This window comes from Dendrobates tinctorius, unplaced genomic scaffold, assembly GCF_039654945.1.
Source record: "Dendrobates tinctorius isolate UK_male_01 unplaced genomic scaffold, ASM3965494v1 ptg000078l, whole genome shotgun sequence".
NCBI classification, from domain to species: Eukaryota; Metazoa; Chordata; class Amphibia; order Anura; family Dendrobatidae; genus Dendrobates; species Dendrobates tinctorius.
In genome coordinates, this window is record NW_027361746.1 from 9,238,139 (window position 1) to 9,262,903 (window position 24,765).

Below are 24,765 nucleotides of genomic sequence, written 5' to 3' on the forward strand. Positions count from 1 at the left end.
GCGGATCCGCAGCAAAAACCGCAGCGTGTGCACATAGCCTTAAGGTTGGTCACAGCTTTATTATTTTTTAATAACAACCATTAGAAAGGCACTTACATTTTATTAAGATGCGCTCGTCGCCCAATGCCCTGTACCAAATCCACAGGCAAGTCAGCCAACGAGCCGTAAACTTGTGTCCTTTCTTTTCTTTTATCACTGTGACTGGAAATCTAGAAAAACAAACAGAAAAAACATTACAAACTTTTTGACAATAAGGGAGGGAGGGTGGTACAAGCGCCTCCAGGACCCGCTCAAAAAACCGGGAGAAAGAGGGAGAAAGGAGGGGGAAAACACTTTATATATATGGCCCAAAAAGGTGGGGGGGTCATCAACCACTCCTGACCCTGATTGGGCCCACAAAAAACTCTCGCTCCGCCCCCATATACCCCACCCGAGGCAGCTAACCAAAGCATGCCTCAGGAAACTTGTGGGAGTAAAGGAGAGGAAAAGGGGAACAAAACAAGTGGAAAGGAGGGTGCCACAGTCAGAGGCACCCTCCTTAAACAGTGCGGTGCCTGCCAAGACAACTGAGCAGAAAAGAACTGATTTTCAGAAGCAGAAATTACTGCAAAAAATATAAAAGCATAATAAATCCCTCAACTAACAAGATATCTGATCGTTAGAATGGAAAGCCAGGCGGTACTGATTGCCAAATTGGCACAAGGAAACTCAGTTCAGACAATGTTCCCTGGTTTGTAATGTTCCCCGGTTTGTAATGTTCCCCGGTTTGTAATGTTCCCCTAGAGGAAGAAATCTGGTTCTCTGGTGCCACCCATTGCATATTTTGGATATGTAGGAAAACGTTTGGATGTTCATGAAAAGTAGAGTCTTCTACCAAGGCAAAACACTTCACTTTTTTGGGTTCTTGCCCCTCTTAAATGGAAAGTAGGATAATGGTTGGCCGATTGAGAGGCCTTTGATGAAAGTCTAGGGGAACGATTTTGGTTTTGAAAGGCCTCCATATGAAAAATGAATTAATATAATGGTTTAGGCTAACTGAAAGGAGGGTCCCCTAAGCTGTTGGGTCATTGCTTGAACTTTATTGAAAATATTAGTGCTGCAAAATGTTATTGCAAAGAATAAGGAAGCAGATGTAGAGCATGTGCAGCGCATCGGGCATAGGGTCAGCACAGCTAGGCATAAATGTGTTCTCAATTTTCCTGCATTTAAACATATTCATTACTGGAGAGGCCCTAACGCATAGTATTGTTTTCTGGGCTTCAATAATAGGAAGTTTGATATAGCTGGAAAGTATGTTGCATACTGAGCCGGCTGAGACTACGTTGCTCTCCTACACTTTGTTTCTGCAAATCGCTATGCAAATGCAAAACCTGGGCCATGCATTCTTCTCTGATCCATCTCTAAACATCTGTCAGCTTGCAGATAACGAGTCTCTCCGAGATGCTGGATATCTCACCTCGAACTGTACAAAAAAATATCCAAATTATTTTAAGAATGCAGAGAGTGTAACGATTAGTGGAGAGTATGGATGTTTGAGGAGGCTCAACATGAAATCATTTGGACAGGAAATACGAAAGTCTCTATTAGGAATGTACTATTTTTTTTATCTACTCAAGAAAAGAGTAACTAGGGAAAATGTAAGAAAGTCCCCTCCGAGTTCCAAAAAATAGTAAATATCAGGCTACATTCACCTGTACAGGTAATAGATACCAATAGTGATCATTCTACAGACGTCTCCACTTTTACACTTTCTTGAGTTTGGTTAAAAGGTGCAGCCTTGCAGCGCTGGAGTCCTGGGTTCAAATCCCACCAAGGACAACATCTGAAAGGAGTTTGTATGTTCTCCCCGTGTTTGCGTGGGTTTCCTCCGGGTACTCCGGTTTCCTCCCACATTCCAAAGACATACTGATAGGGAATTTAGATTGTGAGCCCTAATGGGGACAGTGATGACAATGTGTGCAAACTGTAAAGCGCTGCAGAATTTGTTAGCGCTATTTAAAAATAAAGATTATTATTCCCACTAGTCTCAAAAAATCAAGTTATCTACTATTTATGTGAGAGGGGATAACTTGCTGGTTTCTGGGGACTGACAACTTGGACCCCTTACAATCCCTGGAACCCTGAGAACGGGAGAAAAAGGTTTTTCATAGCTGTCTGACTCTAAATCAGTCACTTTATCTACGATCAAGATTCAACCAGACTCGAAACGCGTCAGTAATTTTCTGCGCCTATGTTACTCTTTTACTGAGGTTACTATTTTATTGAAGTCGCAATAAAGAATTTTCTTGCTTTTAATTCATTTTGGTGGGTTGAAAAAATGTTTTTATCAAAAGATGCCTGATACCTCACAAGCCATAAGGTACTGTCACACTTAGCGATGCACCAGCGATCCCGACCAGCGATATGACCCGGTCAGGATCGCTGGTGCATCGCTAAGTGGTCGCTAGTGAGCTGCCACACAGGCAGATCTCACCAGCGACATCGCTGGGGACGGGGGTCCCTACTTACCTGTCACACTAGGCGATCCTGCGTCCTCCCACCCGGCTCCACGCTCGTCGCTCGTCTCTCCACAGGGAGCGCCGCAGGAAGCTGACGACGAGAAACAGTCCAGGACGTTCTCGCGCGATCAGCGATAACCAGCGGGGGAGCCCATCGTAGGTATGTAACACACAGCGATATCGCTAGCAATATCGCTTTAACGTCACAAGTTATAGCGATATTGCTACAGATATCGCTTAGTGTGACAGGCCCTTTATCCGTGCATAATGGAGTGGATTGCCCAGGAATCAGATTGAACAACATGCATATATTTGATGGAGTGAGCTGTATCTACAGACTTTCTTATCTAAAGCCCCCGTTAGATAATAATATCGCTTTAAAGTCACCGATTTTGTGACGTAGCAGCGATATTGCTAGCGATATCGCTACATGTGATACTTACCTCCGACCGGCTCCCCCGCTGCTCATCGCTGATCGCGCGAGAACGTCCTGGGCCATTCCTCGTCGGCCACTTCCTGCTGGGCTTCCTGTGGCGCCGACGAGCGACGAGTGGAGCCAGGCGGGAGGACACAGGATCGCTGCGTCTGACAGATAAGTAGCGACCCCCGTCCCCGGCGATGTCGCTGGTGAGATCTGCCTGTGTGGCAGCTCACTAGTGACCACCTAGCGATGCACCAGCGATCCTGACCGCGTCGTATCGCTGGTCGGGATCGCTGGTGCATCGCTAGGTGTAACGGTACCCTAACCCCTGAGAACAGGCTTTGTTGTCCTGTACTGAATAGTGTGTAGGTGCCTATGCATGGCCTTCACTCCGTTTATTGTCTTTATTCAGAGATTTCCAGCAATTCGAAAGGAAAAAAAGATCAGAGCGGAGGATGCACATGTGCACCTCTGCTTCTTTCATGACAAGGTTGCAAAGCACTATAATAATTAATGCAAAGATATTGACGACCCTGCTCGTAAGAGCTTACAGTCTATAATGATATGGGTGAGACACAAAGTACAGGGGCTTATTTAAAATGATGGTCCAGCCATCTTGAGGAAGTGGGGGTAGATAAAGGCAGCATGAGATGGTCACCAGCCAATATTTGTAGCTCTTTGGGAGCCATGGAGTTTGATGGAGGATTATGATCAGAGAAGTAGAGAATGGACTATATATAAAAGGATTTTGATTAGAGAACGTGATAGGCCGCCCTAAACAGATGTGTTTTTAGAGAGTACCTAAAACTGTGTAAATTGTGGTTAGTCCTAATTTCTTGGGGTAGAGCATTCCAGAGGATTGTTGCAACTTGGGAGAAGTCTTGGAGCCGGGAGTGGGAGGCTTTAAATTTTTCACTCTTTGTTTCATTGCAGCCATTTGGTAAATTCAAAAATGTTAATTTTTTTCTCATTAATGTACAATCTGCACCCCATCTTGACTGAAAAAAAAAAACAAATGTAGAAATTTTTGCAACTTTATTAAAAAAGAAAAACTGAAATATCACATGGTCATAAGTATTCAGACCCTTTGCTCAGTATTGAGTATAAGCACCCTTTTGAGCTAGTACAGCCATGAGTCTTCTTGGGAATGATGCAAGAAGTTTTTCACACCTGGATTTGGGGATCCTCGGCCATTCTTCCTTGCAGATCCTCTCCAGTTCTGTCAGGTTGGATGGTGAACGTTAGTGGACAGCCATTTTCAGGTCTCTCCAGAGATGCTCAATTGGGTTTAGGTCAGGGCTCTGGCTGAGCCAGTCAAGAATGGTCACAGAGTTGTTCTGAAGCCGCTCCTTTGTTATTTTAGCTGTGTGCTTAGGGTCATTGTCTTGTTGGAAGGCGAACCTTCGGCCAAGCCTGAGGTGCAGAGCATTCTGGAAGAGGTTTTCATTCAGGATATCTCTGTACTTGGCCGCATTCATGTTTCCTTCAATTGCAACCAGTCGTCCTGTCCCTGCAGCTGAAAAACATCCCCATACCATGATGCTGCCACCACCATGTTTTACTGTTGGGATTGCATTGGGCAGGTGATGAGCAGTGCCTAGTATTCTCCACACATACCGCTTAGAATTATCACCCAAATGTTCTATCTTCATCTCATCAGGCCAGATAATCTTATTTCTCATAGTCTGGGAGTCCTTCGCGTGTTTTTTAGCAAACTCTCTGCGGGCTTTCATATGTCTGGCACTGGGGAGAGGCTTCCATCCGGCCACTCTGCCATAAAGGCCAGACTGGTAGAGGGCAGCAGTGATAGCTGACTTTGTGGAACTTTCTCCCATCTCCCTACTGCATCTGTGGAGCTCAGCCACAGTGATCTTGGGATTATTCTTTACATCTCTCACCAAGGCTCTTCTCCCATGATTGCTCAGTTTGGCTGGACGGCCAGGTCTAAGACGACTTCTGGTGGTCCCAAAGTTCTTCCATTTAAGGATTATGGCGGCCACTGTGCTCTTAGGAACCTTGAGTACTGCAGAAATTCTTTTGTAACCTTGGCCAGATTTGTGCCTTGCCACAATTCTGTCTCTGAGCTCCTTGGCCAGTTCCTTTGACCTCATGATTCTCATTTGGTCTGACATGCATTGTGAGCTGTGAGGTCTTATATAGACAGGTTTGTGCCTTTACAAATCAAGTCCTATCAGTTTATTTAAACACAGCTTGACTCCGATGAAGATGTAGAACCATCTCAAGAGGATCACAAAGAAATGGACAGCATGTGACTTAAATGTAAGCGTCTGAGCAAAGGGTCTGAATACTTACGACCATGTGATATTTCAGTTTTTCTTTTTTAATAAATTTGCAAAATTTCTCCACTGCTGTTTATTTTCAGTCAAGATGGGGTGCAGAGTGTACAAGGTGGGCCATTTATATGGATAGTCCGAAATAAAATGGGAATGGTTGATGATATCAACTTCCTGTTTGTGGCACACTAGTGTATGGGAGGGGGAAAACTTTTCAAGATGGGTGGTGACCATGTCGGTCATTTTGAAGTCAGCCATTTTGGATCCAACTTTATAAATGGCCCAACCAGGTGTATCCATATAAATGGCCCACCCTCTAAACTATTGAGAAAAGAAGAACTTTTTTGAATTTACCAAATGGCTGCAATGAAACAAAGAGTGAAAAATTTAAAGGGGTCAGAATGCTTTTGTACCCACTGTATATGGGAGGTGAAGGAAAGATTGGTGTCAAACATAACACCCAGATGGCGCACCTGCTGCCTAGGCGTTATTGTGGTGCCACACACGGAGAGGGAGTTATCAGCTTTAGGGAGGTCAGTAGACGGCGGCAGCAGAAGAAGTTCAGTTTTGGAAAGGTTGAGTTTTAGATAGAGAGCGGACATGATGTTATGTAGACCCATTATACTGTATGAAGGGCTGTCTGGGGGTCACAATTAGCAATTAGGGAGTCAAAAAGTGTTGGTGCACCATACTGTGCCGGGGGAGTTGTGATGGGGTACAGTAGCATACTGTGCGTTTGAAGGGTACTGTGGAGGAATTCACTGTGTGGGCATCATACAGTGTTAGTGGGACACTTTTATTGGCATCATTCTTTATAGGTGCAATGAAAGGGGCATCTAGGGCTTCAGTAGGAGGAATATAACTTTGTAAAGGCTGCAAATTGTGAGGTATGCTCTTCTGTGACCCTGCCGAATATTAATTGTTATTTTTTTTTTCGGGGGGTGATGAGACCAAATAGGAGCTTCTATTATGGGGCTCTATGATTTCTATGTACACTCCTGGTGACACAGTCCGTGTTTTGCATAGTTTGCAGCATTATCATCACTCTCAGTTGAAGTTCCCTCGTATTCACACGCGAAGCTAGATCACTGTGACAGTCTAGACATCCTTTTGACATCCAGCTATGTGATCTAACCGCCCTGTCCTGCGAAAGGCCTGTGATAGTCATGAAGTTGCCAAGGTGTAAGATGACGGCTGCAGCGTGATGGCCTTTTAAGTACGTTGGTGAGATGAAAGTCTTTATCATTGTCTGATGAGGTGTTGAATGACTGTTTATGGATTTGCTGTGTATCGTAGATGTATCGGAGGAGAAAACACTGTTTATGTTAGAGGCCAGAATACAATTATTTAAGTCTAATCTGCTCCAGATTTACCAGATAATTAATTTCTCTCCTTGGTATACTGCGGGGTGCAGCTGCTTTTAATTCTGGGTGAAGAAATCATTTGGGATGAGGCATACAGACAAGCTTCTTTGGCATGGGTCTGAAGGAAATGCGTGGAACCCTTTACAGCCGAGCCAGGTCCAGCTACTTCCGCTAATTACTTACATGATAGAAATAGACCGGTAGTTGCTTCACTTTGTTCGTAGGAGTTTGTCATGTGATCCAATATTAAAAAGAAAGTTTTAGAGAAGACTGGTCGCTTAGCCAGAAACATGTATTTTTTTGACGTAGTGTAAATGCCGCTGTTCTCCTGAATCCGGTGATGTTTTTCTTACATTCCTACGCCACTCCACTCCTGAGATGTGGCCTCCTATTACCTGTATCTAAATCAAGTCTTTTTTGACAAGAGGGTGGGGTCCTCAAGAGGACGTCTCAGAGAAGAGTTGAGGACCACGCCTACTTGACTAAAAGGACCACATTTACGTGCAAAGAAAAGAGGGCCATATCTCAGGAATGGGTAGGCTCAGGAAAAAAAGAAAAATAACATTGGATTCGTGAGAACAGCGGCATTCACACCAGGAAATAAATATGATGAATGACTCATCCTCAGACTTTCACTCCTGTTCAGCATTTCCTTGGTTGGCAAATGGTCAGGGCTGTGTGTGAAGGTCTCTTGCTGACTTTACATTTCGTTAGCTAAGCCAGGCCCCTCTTCTGTCTTTACGTCGGAGAAAGGGGCCAACTTAATATGTTGGACAGCCCCCTTCACGATCTCATGCTAAAACAATGTCATGTGGCGACGTGGCGATCACTGAACTAGACATGGAGATGCTGGGGCTTGGGACGAGAGTAGCTATATAAATAATGCGGCACCTTGGCAAACAAAACTATATAAGAAAGTTATTTAATTTGCTAGTCAAAGTTTATGTATTTTGGGAGTGGACGACCCCTTTAACTATAAAATAAGTTAGTTATTATCACAGAAGAAAAATATATCAACTCATGTACATCCATATGACCGTTCCATGAAAGGTCCCAATTGTGTGTATGCACAGTAAAGGCTCCGTGTGCTGCCAAAATGGCTCCCGACAAGTTGATCTTCCTTATCCGTAAGCCATGTGACAATGTAAGCCCTGCTACAGCTTTTCCTATGGACAGAAAGTGGTTAAATTTGCTCAGGTCCTGGGGCAACGGCTACGTGTGTACGTCTCCATCATATTGCTACTGCCATCTATAATAAATGATATATAAAGAATGCAGAATACTAAAAAAAAGACCAAAAACGTGCGCTGCACTTTGGCCCATGGGTCCAGTAGTTGGATGTCTTTGCTCTCGATAATCCATTGCTCAGGGGTATACTTGAGTCGATAGACCTAAGTGCTGGTGCTATTATTTTGTAAGCTGACATTACATGACCTCTTTAATGTTTTTGTTTTGTTTTGTATTTTTTTTGGGCGGTGGGATTTTTTTTCAGTCTCCTCTTAATCTTGTCTTTAAAAAAAATAACTACACCTCATAATCATGTTCACACCTCATAATGTGCTATGTCCTCGCAGGTGGTTGTCGGTGATCTCACAGCTTCAGAGACTTTCATGTTCAAAGGCAAAGGTTGACCCCCATGAGAGTCTCTTCATTTTCTGTCTAATGCTTTGAGTGTCTTATCTGTACTTTGCAAGTGAGACACCTGAAGCACGTCTCAAAGAAGCGAGATTTAAAAGAGTCAATCCAAAGGGCAGGTGTCGTCAAGGGAGGCAACGGGAACCAGATGTCTGGGAAGGGGATGATGTGCTGCAGTGGATTTCCTATGACTTGTAGAAGGAGTCCAGAGTAAAAAAAATGAAAAATTTTTCAAGGACAATTCTCCCAACATAGATTACAGGTGTATCACAAAGTGCCAGTGTCAGCTGTTATTATTCATAAAACTTCCAATATTATCTATCTATCTATCTATCAATCATCTATCAATCTATCTCTGTATCATATATCTATTATCTATCTATCTATCTATCTATCATATATATCTATTATCTATCTTTTATCTATCTAACTATCTATAGATCTATCTATCTTTTATCTATCTATCTATCTATCTATTATCTCTCTATCTATTATCTATCTATCTTTTATCTATCTTTCTATCTATCAATCATCTATCTATCTGTGCATCATATATCTATTATCTATCTATAGATCTATCTATCTTATATCTATTATCTATCTATTATCTGTCTATCTATTATCTATCTATCTTTCTATCTATCAATCATCTATCTATGTATCATATATCTATTATCTATCTATTATCTGTCTATCTATTATTTCTCTATCTATTATATCTCTATCTATCTATGTATCTATCTATTATCTATTTGTCTATCTATTATCTATCTATCTATATATCATCTATCAATCATCTATCTATGTATCACATATCTATTATCTATCTATCTATCTATCTATCATATATCTATTATCTATCTATCTATTATCTCTCTATTTTCTATCTATCTATTATCTATTCATTTATCATCTCTCTGTCTATTATTTATCTATTATCTCTCTATTATTTATCTATCTAATATCCATCCATCCATCTATCATCTATCTATCTATCTATCTATCTATCTATCTATCTATCCCTTCTGCAAACCTTCCATAATTCAAGCTTCTATATACAGTAGAACGGGAAGTAAAAATATGAGCATACATTAGACTTTTGACATATAGGGGGCATATTGGTTTAATCTTTTTTCGCAGAAAGATTTAGAGCCATTTTTATGTTTTCCAGCCTCCACCCCCCCACCTCATGCATTGTGGCTAAAATCATTCTACAAACATCCCTTTTCTGGATATAGAAGTAGAATGCTTTGCACGACTGGACAGTTTTATCTGCGTGTCAAATAAAAAAAAATCCCAATAAATCTGATACAGATTGTTAACTTTGGAGATTTACACCAACAAAAACAGATGCAGAAGAGAAGGCACATGTGCAAATCCAAACACTGAACGCCAAACATCATCATGTACTACTCAAAACCATCAGGAACGTCTAGAGCCAAAGAACATTCCACAAGAGCAGAAACTTCTCGGAGCTTTAAGATATTCCGCAGTCTGTGACCAACTTTCCATTAGTGATTCTCATTCGTAATATGCTTAGATAATATCAGATGCAGGTTTCTTCAACCATTGTATTCCGAAGAGACCACGTACACAGTAAATTGAATGCACTAAAGGAATGCTAAACCTAAAAGTTATGTATAAATTTAACAAAAATGTTGTCTGCACTGTTAGTCTGGAGCCTTTGTGCACAGCCCTGAAGCAGTCAGTCTTGTAGAAATCCTGCCAGGAACACATGGAGAGAACTTGCTGGTCAGTATCATCTTCAGCTGGCAGCATAAATGGGGCAAGGCTGTTATATCCAACCGCAGACAGAGCAGAGGGGGGAGGCTCCTGCTGCAGATAGTTGCTTTACAACCACACATAATAGTGAGGAGGAGGAGGAAGGGATGGGATATGGCTGAGCTCAAGATGTTAGAAGATTTCTTATATATTTTTCAATTTTAATTGTAATATCAATCAATTTTGTGTCAAAGAAAAAAACAAGTTTAAAGAAAGAATGGCTGTGATAATTTTTATTTTTTGTACATTGTCTGCGTCTGGTCTAAAGGGGTTTTCAATTTCAGCCAAGTAGACCCCAAATTATCGCAGGCATGTAAACTAACAAAGCCAGATGCCAGATGGTTCTCACTCTCCTTTCTCCGCCATTGTCTCTCAGACATCTTTGTGGTTTGGCTGCAGAAATGACATCTTGTCAATATAAGCCATGACCGCTACAGCTAATCACAGATCCCAGTGGATATGCTGGTGTACACACACTTAGGCTGTGTGCCCACGTAAGCGTTTTTGAAGCGTTTGTCCTGGTCAAAATGCTTCAAAAGCGCATAGAAGAAGCCTCCCATTCATTTTAAATGAATTCCGCACTTTTTGTGCACTTTGATGCGTTTTTTTCGCGCAAAAAACGCTTAGCGGTAAAAACCACAGCTTGCTCATTAATTTTACAGAAAAGTCCATGTTTTTGCTATTTTCTATGAGGCAGAAAACGCGTGGAAAAAAAGCATCAAAAACGCGCGGTTTTTGCACAAAAAGCGCAGAAAACGCACAAAAAATGCTTGGAAATAAAACGCGCATTTTCTGGAAATGAGTCCGGTTTTGGAGCAGAAATATTCTGCATACGTGGGCTCATAGCCTTACAGTATAAAAGCATTAGGACACTTTAATCATTGAATTCAGATTTTTTTTATTCAGCCCCATTGCTACATGTGCATAAAATGCATCCATGCAGCCTGCCCTTACTAACATTTGTGAATTAATGTCTCGTTCTAAAATCCTGTAATAAGACTCCACTAGTGTAACAAGTCAGTTCATGACATTTCTTCCCTCCTTAATATTCCACTTTCATCTGTGAGTGATTTTATTTAGAAGTGGAAGGAACTGTAGCCACTCAGCCACGGAGTGGAGATCACGTAATGTGACAGTGCTGAGGAGCAGAGGGCAGAAAAGTCGTCAACGTTTTGCTGACTCCATAACTGCAGAGTCCAAACCTTCTCTTGCTTTAACATTAGAGATGGGCGAACCCAAACAGTAAAGTTCAGCGCCCGTATCAAACACCTACTGTTCGGGCACGGACACCGAACCCAGGCTTCAGCAGCAAGTCCATGTTACTGTTTGAGTTCGGCTGCCCGAACACCGGGTGTTTGTTGCACTGTCATGTGCATGGCAGTGCAGCAAACACCACATCTGATCGGCGATGAAATCATCCCTGCCGGTCAAATAGTCACAGTTCCCATGCTGTGGAAAGACAATGTGAGCACCCAGCTGTGATCAGAGGTATAAAGCTCACCCCCGGTCACTGGTGTCAGCTGATGGGACTACTGATCCCATCATCCGACACCTGCTGCCACTAATAACAGTGAGAGCAGGAGCGGCGGATGGGAGAATTCATCTGCCGCTCTTGCACTGTAAATAAATAATTTAAAAGAAAAACCTGGTGTGGGTTCCCCTGTATTTTTGCTAACCAGCCAAACAAAACTCACAGCTGTCAGCTTCAGCAAGTCTAGTTAACAAGAATAAAGTGGTCCCCATGCTGTTTTTTTAATTATTTAAATAAATAATTTAAAAAAAGGCATGCGATTTCCCCCATTTTTGACAACCAGCCTTGCTAAAGCAGACAGCTGGGGGCTGGTATTATCAGGCTGGTAAGGGGCCATGGATATTGCCCCACCAGCCTAAAAATACCAGCCCGCAACTGCCCAGAAAAGGCATGTTTATTACATGCACCAATTCTGGTGCTTTGCCCAGCTCTTCCCATTTGCCCTGTAGTGGTGGCAAGTAGGGTTCATATTTGTAGGGTTAATGTCACCTTTGTATTGTCAGGTGACAAAAAGCCCATGGCTTAGTAATGGAGAGGCATCTATAAAACATTTGTCCATTACCAATCCTACAGGTGTAGGGTAAATAAAAATACAGCCAGAATAAAGTCCTTTATTTGAAGACTAAATACAGTTTTCCATTTTTATTTAAATGCCTAATTCTAACAAAGTCCTCGTTCTCCTGTAATAAAAGTAAAAAAAAAAAACAATATACCATACCAGTCTGTTGTTCTGTCCCACACCGTAATCCATGTCTGGGGGATAAACAGTTTTCAACCTGGATGTTGCCAAGATGCGACCATCCTGGCTGAAAACCACTGGTGAATGAACTGCTGCAAGCGCAGTATCAGTGACCAGTGGTGACATCATCAAGGCTGGGCCTAGAGCTCCATCTGCGCCTGCGCCGTATCTGCGGCCATTTTACAGGAGATCTCAGCTTTCCTCCAGCCGGACAACGGAAGAAGAATGGCAGCGGCCATATGCCTACACAAGACCACCGCTAGCCGCCGTACCACCACAGCACACTGCAGGACCGCCGCAACACCCCCAGCTCTGGGCCAGCAGCATCAGTAAGAACAGTGTTTGGTTTGTAAGATGCACCCCAATTTTCCCCCTAATTTTGGGGATCGTAAAAGTGCGTCTTATAAAGCGAAAAATACGTTATATTCTTTTTTATAAGGAATATATAAATATAAGATGTCAATGGCAAATTTAACAAAAACATAAGGGTACAGTACACATTGGCATACATTTCCAACTGAAGAAAAAAGCCGTCCACTTCAAATACGTGAAAATCTATGCTTTTTGCTGTCATATGTTTGACTGATGTATCAAACAGTAGAGATGAGCAGATCAGGTAAAATTTGACTTCACCTGTTCGTGCAGTTTTTGCAGGGAGTTTTGATTTGCAGAGAAATGTGTAATATGCAAAAAGTAGAAAAGAAAACTTTACCGCTCACCTCTCCATCCCTCCGCTCGTCAGTGTCACCCATGCATTCGTCGTCACATCTTCAAATCAATGCCTCTTGGACTTCCAGAACTGATGAGGTCCAGGAGAGTTCTGTGTCTCCTCGTTTGACTAATGAAAGATATAAAACTACAATGGAAAGAAAAAAAATATATGTATGTATATATATATATATATATATATATATATATACAGTGGGGCAAAAAAGTATTTAGTCAGTCAGCAATAGTGCAAGTTCCACCACTTAAAAAGATGAGAGGCGTCTGTAATTTACATCATAGGTACACCTCAACTATGGGAGACAAACTGAGAAAAAAAAATCCAGAAAATCACATTGTCTGTTTTTTTTTCATTTCATTTGCATATTATGGTGGAAAATAAGTATTTGGTCAGAAACAAGCAATCAAGATTTCTGGCTCTCACAGACCTGTAACTTCTTCTTTAAGAGTCTCCTCTTTCCTCCACTCATTACCTGTAGTAATGGCACCTGTTTAAACTTGTTATCAGTATAAAAAGACACCTGTGCACAACCTCAAACAGTCTGACTCCAAACTCCACTATGGTGAAGACCAAAGAGCTGTCAAAGGACACCAGAAACAAAATTGTAGCCCTGCACCAGGCTGGGAAGACTGAATCTGCAATAGCCAACCAGCTTGGAGTGAAGAAATCAACTGTGGGAGCAATAATTAGAAAATGGAAGACATACAAGACCACTGATAATCTCCCTCGATCTGGTGCTCCACGCAAAATCCCACCCCGTGGGGTCAGAATGATCACAAGAACGGTGAGCAAAAATCCCAGAACCACGTGGGGGGACCTAGTGAATGAACTGCAGAGAGCTGGGACCAATGTAACAAGGCCTACCATAAGTAACACACTACGCCACCATGGACTCAGATCCTGCAGTGCCAGACGTGTCCCACTGCTTAAGCCTGTACATGTCCGGGCCCGTCTGAAGTTTGCTAGAGAGCATTTGGATGATCCAGAGGAGTTTTGGGAGAATGTCCTATGGTCTGATGAAACCAAACTGGAACTGTTTGGTAGAAACACAACTTGTCATGTTTGGAGGAAAAAGAATACTGAGTTGCATCCATCAAACACCATACCTACTGTAAAGCATGGTGGTGGAAACATCATGCTTTGGGGCTGTTTCTCTGCAAAGGGGCCAGGACGACTGATCCGGGTACATGAAAGAATGAATGGGGCCATGTATCGTGAGATTTTGAGTGCAAACCTCCTTCCATCAGCAAGGGCATTGAAGATGAAACGTGGCTGGGTCTTTCAACATGACAATGATCCAAAGCACACCGCCAGGGCAACGAAGGAGTGGCTTTGTAAGAAGCATTTCAAGGTCCTGGATTGGCCTAGCCAGTCTCCAGATCTTAACCCTATAGAAAACCTTTGGAGGGAGTTGAAAGTCCGTGTTGCCAAGCGAAAAGCCAAAAACATCACTGCTCTAGAGGAGATCTGCATGGAGGAATGGGCCAACATACCAACAACAGTGTGTGGCAACCTTGTGAAGACTTACAGAAAACGTTTGACCTCTGTCATTGCCAACAAAGGATATATCACAAAGTATTGAGATGAAATTTTGTTTCTGACCAAATACTTATTTTCCACCATAATATGCAAATAAAATGAAAAAAAAACAGACAATGTGATTTTCTGGATTTTTTTTTCTCAGTTTGTCTCCCATAGTTGAGGTCTACCTATGATGTAAATTACAGACGCCTCTCATCTTTTTAAGTGGTGGAACTTGCACTATTGCTGACTGACTAAATACTTTTTTGCCCCACTGTATATATTATTTAATATAAGGTAAATAAAATGGGAAAATATATTTAAAAAAAATTTATATATTTGGTATTGTCATGTACATAACATTCTCAACTAATGAAATATAACAATATTTATGCAATTCAAAGAGTGCAAAAAGAAAAGTAGAATCATTGTTTTTTGCTGACTTTACCTCCCCAAAAATTTTAATAAAAGAGATAATAAAGTTGTATGAGACCCATAAAAGTGCAGCTCATATTCCAAAAAGCAAACGTTTCTAGAATGGTATTGACCAAAGAATTAAAAAGTTATAGATCTCAAAATTTTTTAAGTAGTAAAACTTAAAAAAAAAACCCATACGTTTCATAAAACCATAACCATACTAATAAGTGCTAAAAAGTTAACATTATTTTTTCTGTTAAGTCAACAGTAAAATAAAAATGTTATAGCTCTTAAATGACAGAGACAAAAGAAAATCAAAAGAAAATTTGGGGTCCACTTAGACCCCGTGATCCAAGGACGTGCATAGACCTGGAGACGTCTCTGTCTTTGAGTACCGTCCTTTCACACCCACGATACTGTGATCACCTAAAAAACATATAATTTTACATGAATGAGCTGAATTACTTTCTTAATAACTTGAAAAATGTGCAAAAACAAGTTGCAGGTGTTGATATGTTTTACTACAATATGGAAGGATAATAAAGTGGAAATGAAACCCTCTCGAGCTGAACATATATCCTCTAATGATGTCCAAATTCCATATGACATTGTTTAGTTCTGCTTTACCCATCAGCCATTACATTTTATTACATTTTATATATATATATAAAAAAGAAATAAGCTATTAAAATATTTCTCCCCAAAGAGGATTAGCGCAGCACCTGCGCTACGTGACTGAATGATCTGCCCTGTTACCTGTGATCTGAGGCCATAGTTTGCCATGACGGCTATTATATACGCACTGTCCGTAACGTACGTAGAGATATGAATTACAGCTGTTTTACATATGCCGACACTTCATCTGTTTATCGTGTTACTTGTTTGGTGGATTTGGCTGAACACCATAGTGTGAAAGGCTGCACTGCCGAAGTATGTAAAGAATTCAGCGCGTTGACTTGGCAGAAGTGACTAGTTAACTCTGTTTTGTTTCCTGTAATCTCTTGGTTATTGACACCAGTAAAACATGTTCCATGTGCCTGCAGCTATTGGATGCATATGTCAGAGAGTCTTGACTTGGAATTTAGGTTTGCCCCTGTATGCACTCACACTGTTTCTTTTTCTCGTCCATTACTGTCATGTTGCAGTTCACCAACGGTGATGACTTCGTGGACAGAACTCGTTTTGCCCCAGTTTATTTGCTGAATAAAAAAAAAAACATCAAAACAAATTGTCAGCTTTGGATAATCTGTACCTGTAAAAATTTTACTTTTCCTGTTGCAGATCATGTGTTAAATTGCTTTATTACTAGACTTAAGATGGCCATACCAAATATATAAGCGTCCGTTGAGTAAAACTTAGGATTTGAAAGATCAATTTAGCCAAACGATGGTAGACCATCATCACCTGAAATTAAGTCGACCATGTTTGATCTTTTTAGCCAAAGCTTTTCATCTGCCAAAGATATTTCACTGGAAAAATATTCCCAGAAAGATGGTCGCTCAGGATCATTGAACATGGATAGCCAGGTTGAATGACTTTAACAGACAAAATGGACTAAGATGTGTATGGTTGCATTGACATATCTACCGTTCACCAGACTGTCATTCGTTCAATTTTTGTTCAAGCATCAAGCAATTTTCATCTAATGTGTATAGCCACCTTTATGATAAAGTTATTGATTTTGGTTGGAGCATGGAACTATATGAGAATGGAAATTTAGGAGAAATAAGGACTGGGGTTTTTTTTTGTTTCACTTCAATGCCCAATCCTTATGTTCTTCCTGAAGATAAGCTAAATGTTGAGTTGATGAGATGAATGAGCATTGCACGGCGAATAAGCCTCCTTACCTTGACAAGCCAGAGCTGGTATGTCACTCTCCACAAGGAGAAACCTTACCCCTTAGACCATGTGTATTTGGGCGTCAAGAGAAAAAAATGGCTTTTTTAACCAGTCTAATATTTATGGCCACATTTAGATTTGCCTAAACAACCAATTTCAATGAGATGGGCCAACAATTTATTGTGTATGAGATGTTTGGCTAATGTTCGGTCTACCGATCGAGAATTTCCTTTTGCTCTGAAATGAGAAAAGTCACAGTAGAGGTGTCTGGCAGTAGCTTATTCCCCGCTTCCCATTTACAACTTGTATGGGGAATTCATTAGTGAAAATTTTTGGCTGAATGAGAGTTGAGCTAAAATGAATTGAATCGTATGGCCACCTTTAGATTTCGAAACTGTTTCCCAGTAACATATTGGATAGTTGTACTTGCCATGCTGTAAAAGCACACAGATTTTTTTTTTTATCTTTGTATTTCAAAATATTCTTGTTTTTTTTCTCCACTCTAGGTATTTTGGAGATAACATCAGTGGATGTTGGGGGCATTGTGGCCATCAAAGCCATCAACAGCAATTATTATTTAGCCATGAGCAAAAAAGGCAAAGTCTATGGCTCTGTAAGTAACTATCGTGCATTTTTGTTTTTCTCTTACTTATATTTCAGTAACACGACATTGGTTCTTGCATTCATGTAGGGTACAATTTACAGTTCCTTGGTATATTTATGAACTAGGTATCCTTTCTTGAGCAACCAGGTGTTTTCCACATATATTCAATTGAGGAACTATGTGTAAGGGTGATTTCACGTTGAGTTCCGGCAACCGTTCGTTGGCCCCTTCAGGGTTTACGTTTGTACCCTTCGCAAATGAGATTCGGATGTGTGCGCCGGTGATGTCATAGATGTAATGGTGCCGGCTGAGCAAACGTGTTCATAATTTTTGGATGTATATGCCTACTAGAGTCGAGCACTGAGGCACAATCTACTTCCATTATAGTCAATGGTCCTGTTGGCGCATACATCTAAACCTTGTTTTGCTGGGGGTTCAAGCGTAAGCCCTGACGGGGCCACCAGACAGTGAAAGTACCGTAATACTAATTTTACTGGTCACATCAGTAATGTCTTACTTTACGATCAAGTGAAAGAAACCTACAATGCGAGGTGGCAACAAAAAATTTCAGGAGCTGTATCTAATTAGTGCCTGGTATTTGTCCCAGCCCGGTGGACCAAATGTAAAAAGTAAAACATTTTAGAAAGTGTTAAGAGAAATTTATGCAACAAGAACAGAAGGCGATTTTTAGCTAAGAAATATTATTTATTGAATACACTAAAACATTTTTTAAGTAAACCAAAAAAAGGAAGTATACATAAAGAATGGCAATATCCAGGACACTGGCAGCAGAGCAGTATATGTACTGTTATAAAAATAACCACAATAAGTATGTATGCATAGAACGTTCAGATAATGAACACAGCAGTCAAAACGAATATTAGACATACAGTATAAAACATACAGTACATGTACCAATTAATACGGATATGGCAAGGATTGTCATACCCATAGTGTAGTGCAAACTGTAAAGTTACAACTGATACATAATCCCCAGCATGTGTTTCGCATATTAAGATCTCGCTTCCTCAGGGGGTCTGGTCATTCTTTAAATATGTGCAGTAGATAGCCTTTCTACAAAGATGACCTGTCTTTAGAATGGGACACATCAATGTGCCCGGTGTAAGAAATGAAAAGGCCATTTTCTTGATTAATGGCCAAGGGTAACTTTGGATCAAATAACTAGGTCTCAAAGAGGATGTAAATTGATGGACATGTGAATTATTTCCAACCTGTGTCTTCTAAATCTATAGCCATGTCAGGCTATGTGCACACGTCCGAAATTCCCGCGGATTTTATGCGTTTTTGCTGCGTTTTTTTGCCTCGTAAATTCTGCGAAAACTCATAAAATAAGCAACCCATTGTATTCAATGGCATTTCGCATATGTTGTGCTAATGCTGCGTATTTTTCTGCGGCAAAATCGCATTGTGGAAAAATATGCAGCATGCTCATTCTTTGTGCGGAATCGTGGGAATTTCGCACCCATAGGAATCCATTGTTCTGCTTACTTTCCGCATGTGGCTATGCCCACCATGCTCAAATTAAGTGGAAAATGTGTGGCTGGTCCTCCAGGCTCTGGGTACCATATCCCTGTAAAAAAAGAATTTAAATAAAAAATGGTGTTATTCTCACCTTCCGGCATCCCTCACAGCGTCACCAGGCCTCACCGATGCTCCTGCCAAGTCCCGTTATGCTTGCAAAACACTAGTTTATCGTGGGAAATACGCAGGAATTACGCATGTGGAATTCTAGCGTATTTCCCACGGCAGGGAGTTGCAGAATTCCGGCGGAAATTTCCGCGGGAATTCCGGATGTGTGCACATAGCCTCAATATAAGAACGTGGAAACCAACTTTAAACACTATAAAGAACAGTGTTTACACGTGCATAAAATGATTTTTTTTTGTGATTCTTCCTTATTATTGTGTATTTTTAATGCAATTTCATAATTTTTTTTACCTTTATATTAACAGAAAGAATTTAATATAGACTGTAAACTAAAAGAGAGAATAGAGGAGAATGGCTACAACACGTATGCATCTCTCACTTGGAAGAATAACGAAAGACAAATGTTTGTGGCACTAACTGGCAAAGGAACCCCAAAGAGAGGACCAAGAACGAGGAGGAAAAACATGAACGCCCATTTTCTCCCCATGCCTTTATAACATTAACATGAAGGATTTGATGTATTTTTTGGACTACAGTCTTGTGAAGTACGCTCTGAAGAACTTTCAATACTTGTGAAAGAAAGACGCTTATTGGTGGACCATGAGAGGATTAGGACTTTTGAGGCCTTTCTTTTCATTGGTACAGTGTCATAGACGTGACTACGGTTGGAAACACTAAATTTTCAGCTTGAAGAATCTGTTTTGTACAATACATGGATATGAAATAATCAGACAGATGATCGTCTGAGAAAGTTATTTATGGAATACTGACTGATATTCAAGATTATGAACGCTTATGCAGGCCCAATGATTCAATGAGAAGGCAGCCACATAAGCAATTACCGGAAGCACTTGGGTCAACACTACAGTGTAATGATGAATTTTTCTGCCGAGACACCCCAAAAAGAATGTATAGGATCAAGATGTGTAAACATGATCAAACTTCTAAAAAAAATCGTGTTATGCCTGTGTACTCTACCATCCCGTCTCCGTTATCTGTCCCTTTGTAAGTTATTTATTTAATAGCGTGTTTACTGTGTTTCTTCAGTGTTTGAGTCGTGTGTCTACAATTTTGCATCTGTTTTAATCCCATGATCAAAAAAAAACAATTAAATCTGGCCCATTTATCAAAACCAAGAGGAAAAAATAGTCTTGTTTCCCAAATCAACCAATCACAGAACGGCATTTATTTTTTTAAAGTCAAGAAGTTAAGGCTAAGCTCTGATTGGTTTAATTGGGGAATGATGGCAATTATGAAAGCTCAGTTTTTGTTTCCCGCTTAACCATCATATTATGTGATAAATACATTAAAAGTGGAGACACATATATATACGGTATAGGAAAAAAAATACAAAAAAACAACACTATTTATCAGTTGGTCATATAGGAGTAAAGGTATAAAAAAGGCAGGTTACTTTGTCTGCTTGGCCGGAATATCGAGGCGCAGTTGTTTTTGGAATATGTGAAAGTTTATTAAGTCTCTTGATATCGAATGCCAGAGCATACTCATATTAGTAACACATTAACTACTGTCATTTACAATGAATTATTATATTTTTTTTCAACCACGGTCATTTTATAGTAGGACTAGTGATGAGCGAGTATACTCTTTGCTCGGGTTTTCCCGAGCATGCTTGGGTGACCTCTGAGTATTTGGGCATACTCGGAGATTTAGTTTTTGTCGAAGTAGCTGCATGATTTACGGCTAATAGACAGCCTGAATACATGTGGGGATTCCCTAACAAACAGGCATTCCTCACATGCATTCAGGCTGTCTAGCAGCCGCAAATCATGCAGCGGCGTCGACAGAAACTAAATCTCCGAGCACGCCCTAATACTCGGAGGACACCCTAGCATGCTTGGGAAAACCCGAGCAACGAGTATACTCGCTCCTCACTAGTAAGGACCTAAAAGAAGGGACTCGCTGGGCCATATTAATTAAGCGGCATTACAGCTGACGTCAACAAGATAAGAGGAGAACGGACCTTTAATTGCATTGAGATTGGCTTGGGAAGTGCGGACGTCATCAACGTAACATTCTCATCTGGTCATCGCCATTTCATTGCTGTGTCTGATAATAAACCTATTACAACTGACTATATTGTGATTGGGCCATATCAGCAGTATAGCTAGGGGGGCTGGAAGGTGATGGGTGTTGGGTGCCAGTTGGGGGGGGGTGTCAATAAGCCACTTTGCCTTATTAGTTACAAGAGTAGGATACAGAGCTAAAACTTTGCCTGGGAGGAGGACGAAAGCCTAGCTACAACTCTGGGTCATATAGTATTATCTTTTATCTTGTGGCAGAAATTATATCAATTTTATATTTACCGCTTTTATTATAGTACAGTATGTGCCTCTTTTAGATAATATAAGCCAATGGTCTCTGTTGTAGAGTTATGATATAGTATATAATGCCTGTTGTTTTATGAGCACCTACAATCTAAATTTGACATCAAAATCATCGTGGAATATACAAAGAGATTCTCTGTATCAGGATACAGTTGAAGAACTTTACATAGACAGTTATTTACTTTTAGTGCAATTTTGTCCACCAAAAAATGCATATGATTTTGTTGCAGTGAGCCTGTCAGCCCAACCTAATAGCATAAACTAAGCTTTTAACCTTGTAGGGCATATAACCTCTAAAAATCACCCAAAACTGACAGCATAAACTAAGCGTAAAAGCTTGTAGGGGACATAGCCCCCCAAAAATCAGTCCAAACTGAGAGTATAAACTAAGTGTAAAGTCTTGTAGGGGATATAACTCCAAAAAAATCACCACAAACTTACAGTATAAACTAAGGGTACAGCTTTGTAGGAGATATAGCTCCAAAAAATCACATTATAAACAAAGCGCATAGCTTTGTAGAGGATATAGCCCCTAAAAAATCACCACAAACTGATAGTATAAACTAAGCGTACAGCCTTGTAGGAGATCTCCCCCAAAAAATCAGTATAAACTAAACGTAAAGCCTTGTGGGGGATATAGCCCCTAAAACAACACCACAAACTGACAGTATAAGCTAAGCGTAAAGCCTTGTAGCAGATATCAACCCTAAAAAAATCACAGTATAAACTAAGCGTACAGCCTCGTAGTGGATATAGCCCAAAATATCACAGTATAAACTAAGTGTACAGCCTTGTAGGAGATATAGCTCCTATAAAAATCACCCCAAACCTACAATATAAACTAAGCGTAAAGCCTTGTGGGAGATTTAGCCCCTACATAAATCTCACCTTTAGAATTCTTATCGATGCTTCCACTCTGCAGAAAGTGAACTTTAATCAAATGTGCTAATTAAGGTTCTTGGTGCACCCTGGGAGAGTCCAAGAGGCTGAGTGCACCGTTCTGTCCTCGCCTCCCTCTGTAGTGATTGACAGGGCTGTCTTGCTTGGAATGAGCATTGTCTGCAGAGACCTCAGACAAGTGCAATGCTGTCAGTTACTAGTGAGGGAGGCAAGGGCGTTGAAAACCAGTGGGCGGTATGAAAAACTGAGCCTTTCGGCCACACCCAGGGTGCACCAAGCAGCACCCTAATTAGCATTTTTGATTAGCCTTCAGTTTCTGCACAATATAGCCAGTGTTTAGAGCACTAAAGGAGCCATTTTTATAGAGGCTACATCCTCTACAAGTCAATGCGAGTAGTTTGTACTATTAGTTTGGGCTGACAGACTCTCTTTCAAAGCAGGCATAAATTGAATAAATACATATCTATTTTTTAAAGTACATATAATAAAATGACTAAGATTAAATACATTTGAAAAAATGCTCTTACAATTTCACAAATTTCCAGTTGTGATTTACTCATTTTTATCCAACATATTTTTAAGAGACACTGAAAATGGCCAACAACCCCCTAGAAGTCTTTTACGTAGAGCATTACAAAAAATACTAAAACAATTTTAATTTCCCTAGCTATAGTGAAACATCCACAATTTTTCACTTTTAAGAAGAAAATCAACTTTTCTGCACTATCACAACCTGGGAAACAAAATATTCGATACTGAGGAAGATGTATCAGATGTAGTCAGCCTATCTTTAGTATCAAGCCTAAATTAATAATACAAAAAATATATATTTTTCTATGAACAAGAGTTTTGCCATTTCTTAAAAAAACCCCACCTTTTAAATTGCCTTCCCTTTCACAAATAAGTAAAATAAGGCTAGGTTCACACCATATTTGGTGAATCTGTTTGTCAAGACGCTTTGGTGAACGTGGCCCCCAGATAAAGGCGAAACTTAGCCTGCCTAACCCTATCCACAAATGCTCATCAATGAAGGGCTCCCAGTTCAGAACTTCATAACGTAGAGCCAGACTGACTTTTACTTCCCAGACGATAATGGTTGATCACTAGGGATCAGAGAAACCAGATGTATAGTAATCGGCTTATTGCTATACCAATTTCACGCGGCAAAAGTATGCCAATATATACCGGCCAAATATATCTCTAAAGGACTAGGGTTGAGCGGACCCGCGGAAGTTCAGGTTCTGGTATCCGACCCGAACTTTATTCCAAAGTTCGGTTCAGGTACCAGAACTGTGCCCAAACTTGAACCAGAACCCGAACCCCATTAAAATCAATGGGGACCTGAACTTTTGAGCTGAAAAATTCTCTCTATCCTCCCAGACTTCCCCCCAAAACACCAAACATTGCAACGGGAGAAGTCCATGTTCGGCATTTAGCCCCGGACATTATCAGTCCAGTACGAACCATGAACTTTTACGTTAAAAGCCCAGTATTCTCCAACTCCGGTCCTCAAGAGCCACCAACAGGTCATGTTTTCAGGATTTCCTTAGTATTGCCCAGGTGATGGAATTATTGCCTGTCCAGATGATAAATATCACATGGGCATTACTAAGGAAATCCAGAAAACATGAGCTGTTGGTGGCTCTTGAGGGCTGAAGTTGGGGAACACTGGACTAGCCCATAAAAGTATTTGGGAATGTTGGGAGAATTGCCCCTTGTGTGTTGACCCCCCCCAAACGTTGTATAAGCCTAGCCTAAGTATTTATTTGAGCCTCGTCTTTTCAGAACAGATGAGAACAGCCCATGTCCTATACATACCACAGGCAATAAATCAATACACCTCACTACCATACCTCATGAGGTCTTTCTTTTCCCAGTGTCCTTCTAAGATTAATGTAGTCTAATAATATAATTTGATAAATCACTTTACCTGGTAATATGAGATTATATTGATGCTGCAGTTTTATTTTCAAATTTCTTGTACAAAAAAAAATGTTTTATTTTTATTCTTCGGAAACTGTATTTTGGTACAAATGAGATACATAATAATGTGTCTTTTTACTAAAAAATGTAACCACTAGAAATTTTGATCATTTGTGGTTTGATAAGTTATTTGAGTCAATGCTTTTTACCAGCACTTCCAATGTAAAATCTTTTATTTAAATGCTAGCTGTTTAAAAGGAGCTTTACCATAAATTGCAAAAATGGTTAGATTGTGCGGTCTTCCTTCAATAAAGCTGATAACATAACACGTTGATGAGATCTGTGTCACCTTACTCATTCATTCATGCATAAAGCTTTTATTTTATCTTGTGTTTTCTTTTCATTTTGCCATATTTACCATGTGAAGTCATCTTGGAGATTTTTCAGATTTCTTTTTCAAGACATTTTGAATAAAACTTCTGTAATACAAAAATGATAACAGAAAAACTTTTACCAATAACCTATATTTTGACAACAAACTTTTAAAAGGAATC

The 24,765-nt window shown here is 40.4% G+C and overlaps 1 protein-coding gene across 1 annotated transcript in view; it reads left to right on the top strand.

Moving 5' to 3' along the window:
• FGF10 (fibroblast growth factor 10) overlaps positions 1-24,548 on the top strand; it is a 149,164-nt gene extending 124,616 nt beyond the window's left edge. The window contains exons 2-3 of the mRNA XM_073583409.1: positions 17,275-17,381; positions 19,346-24,548. Coding sequence (XP_073439510.1) covers positions 17,275-17,381; positions 19,346-19,537 — 299 coding nt within the window. The 3' untranslated portion in view covers positions 19,538-24,548. The remainder of the gene's footprint in view (positions 1-17,274; positions 17,382-19,345) is intronic.
• Positions 24,549-24,765: the final 217 nt, after the last annotated feature.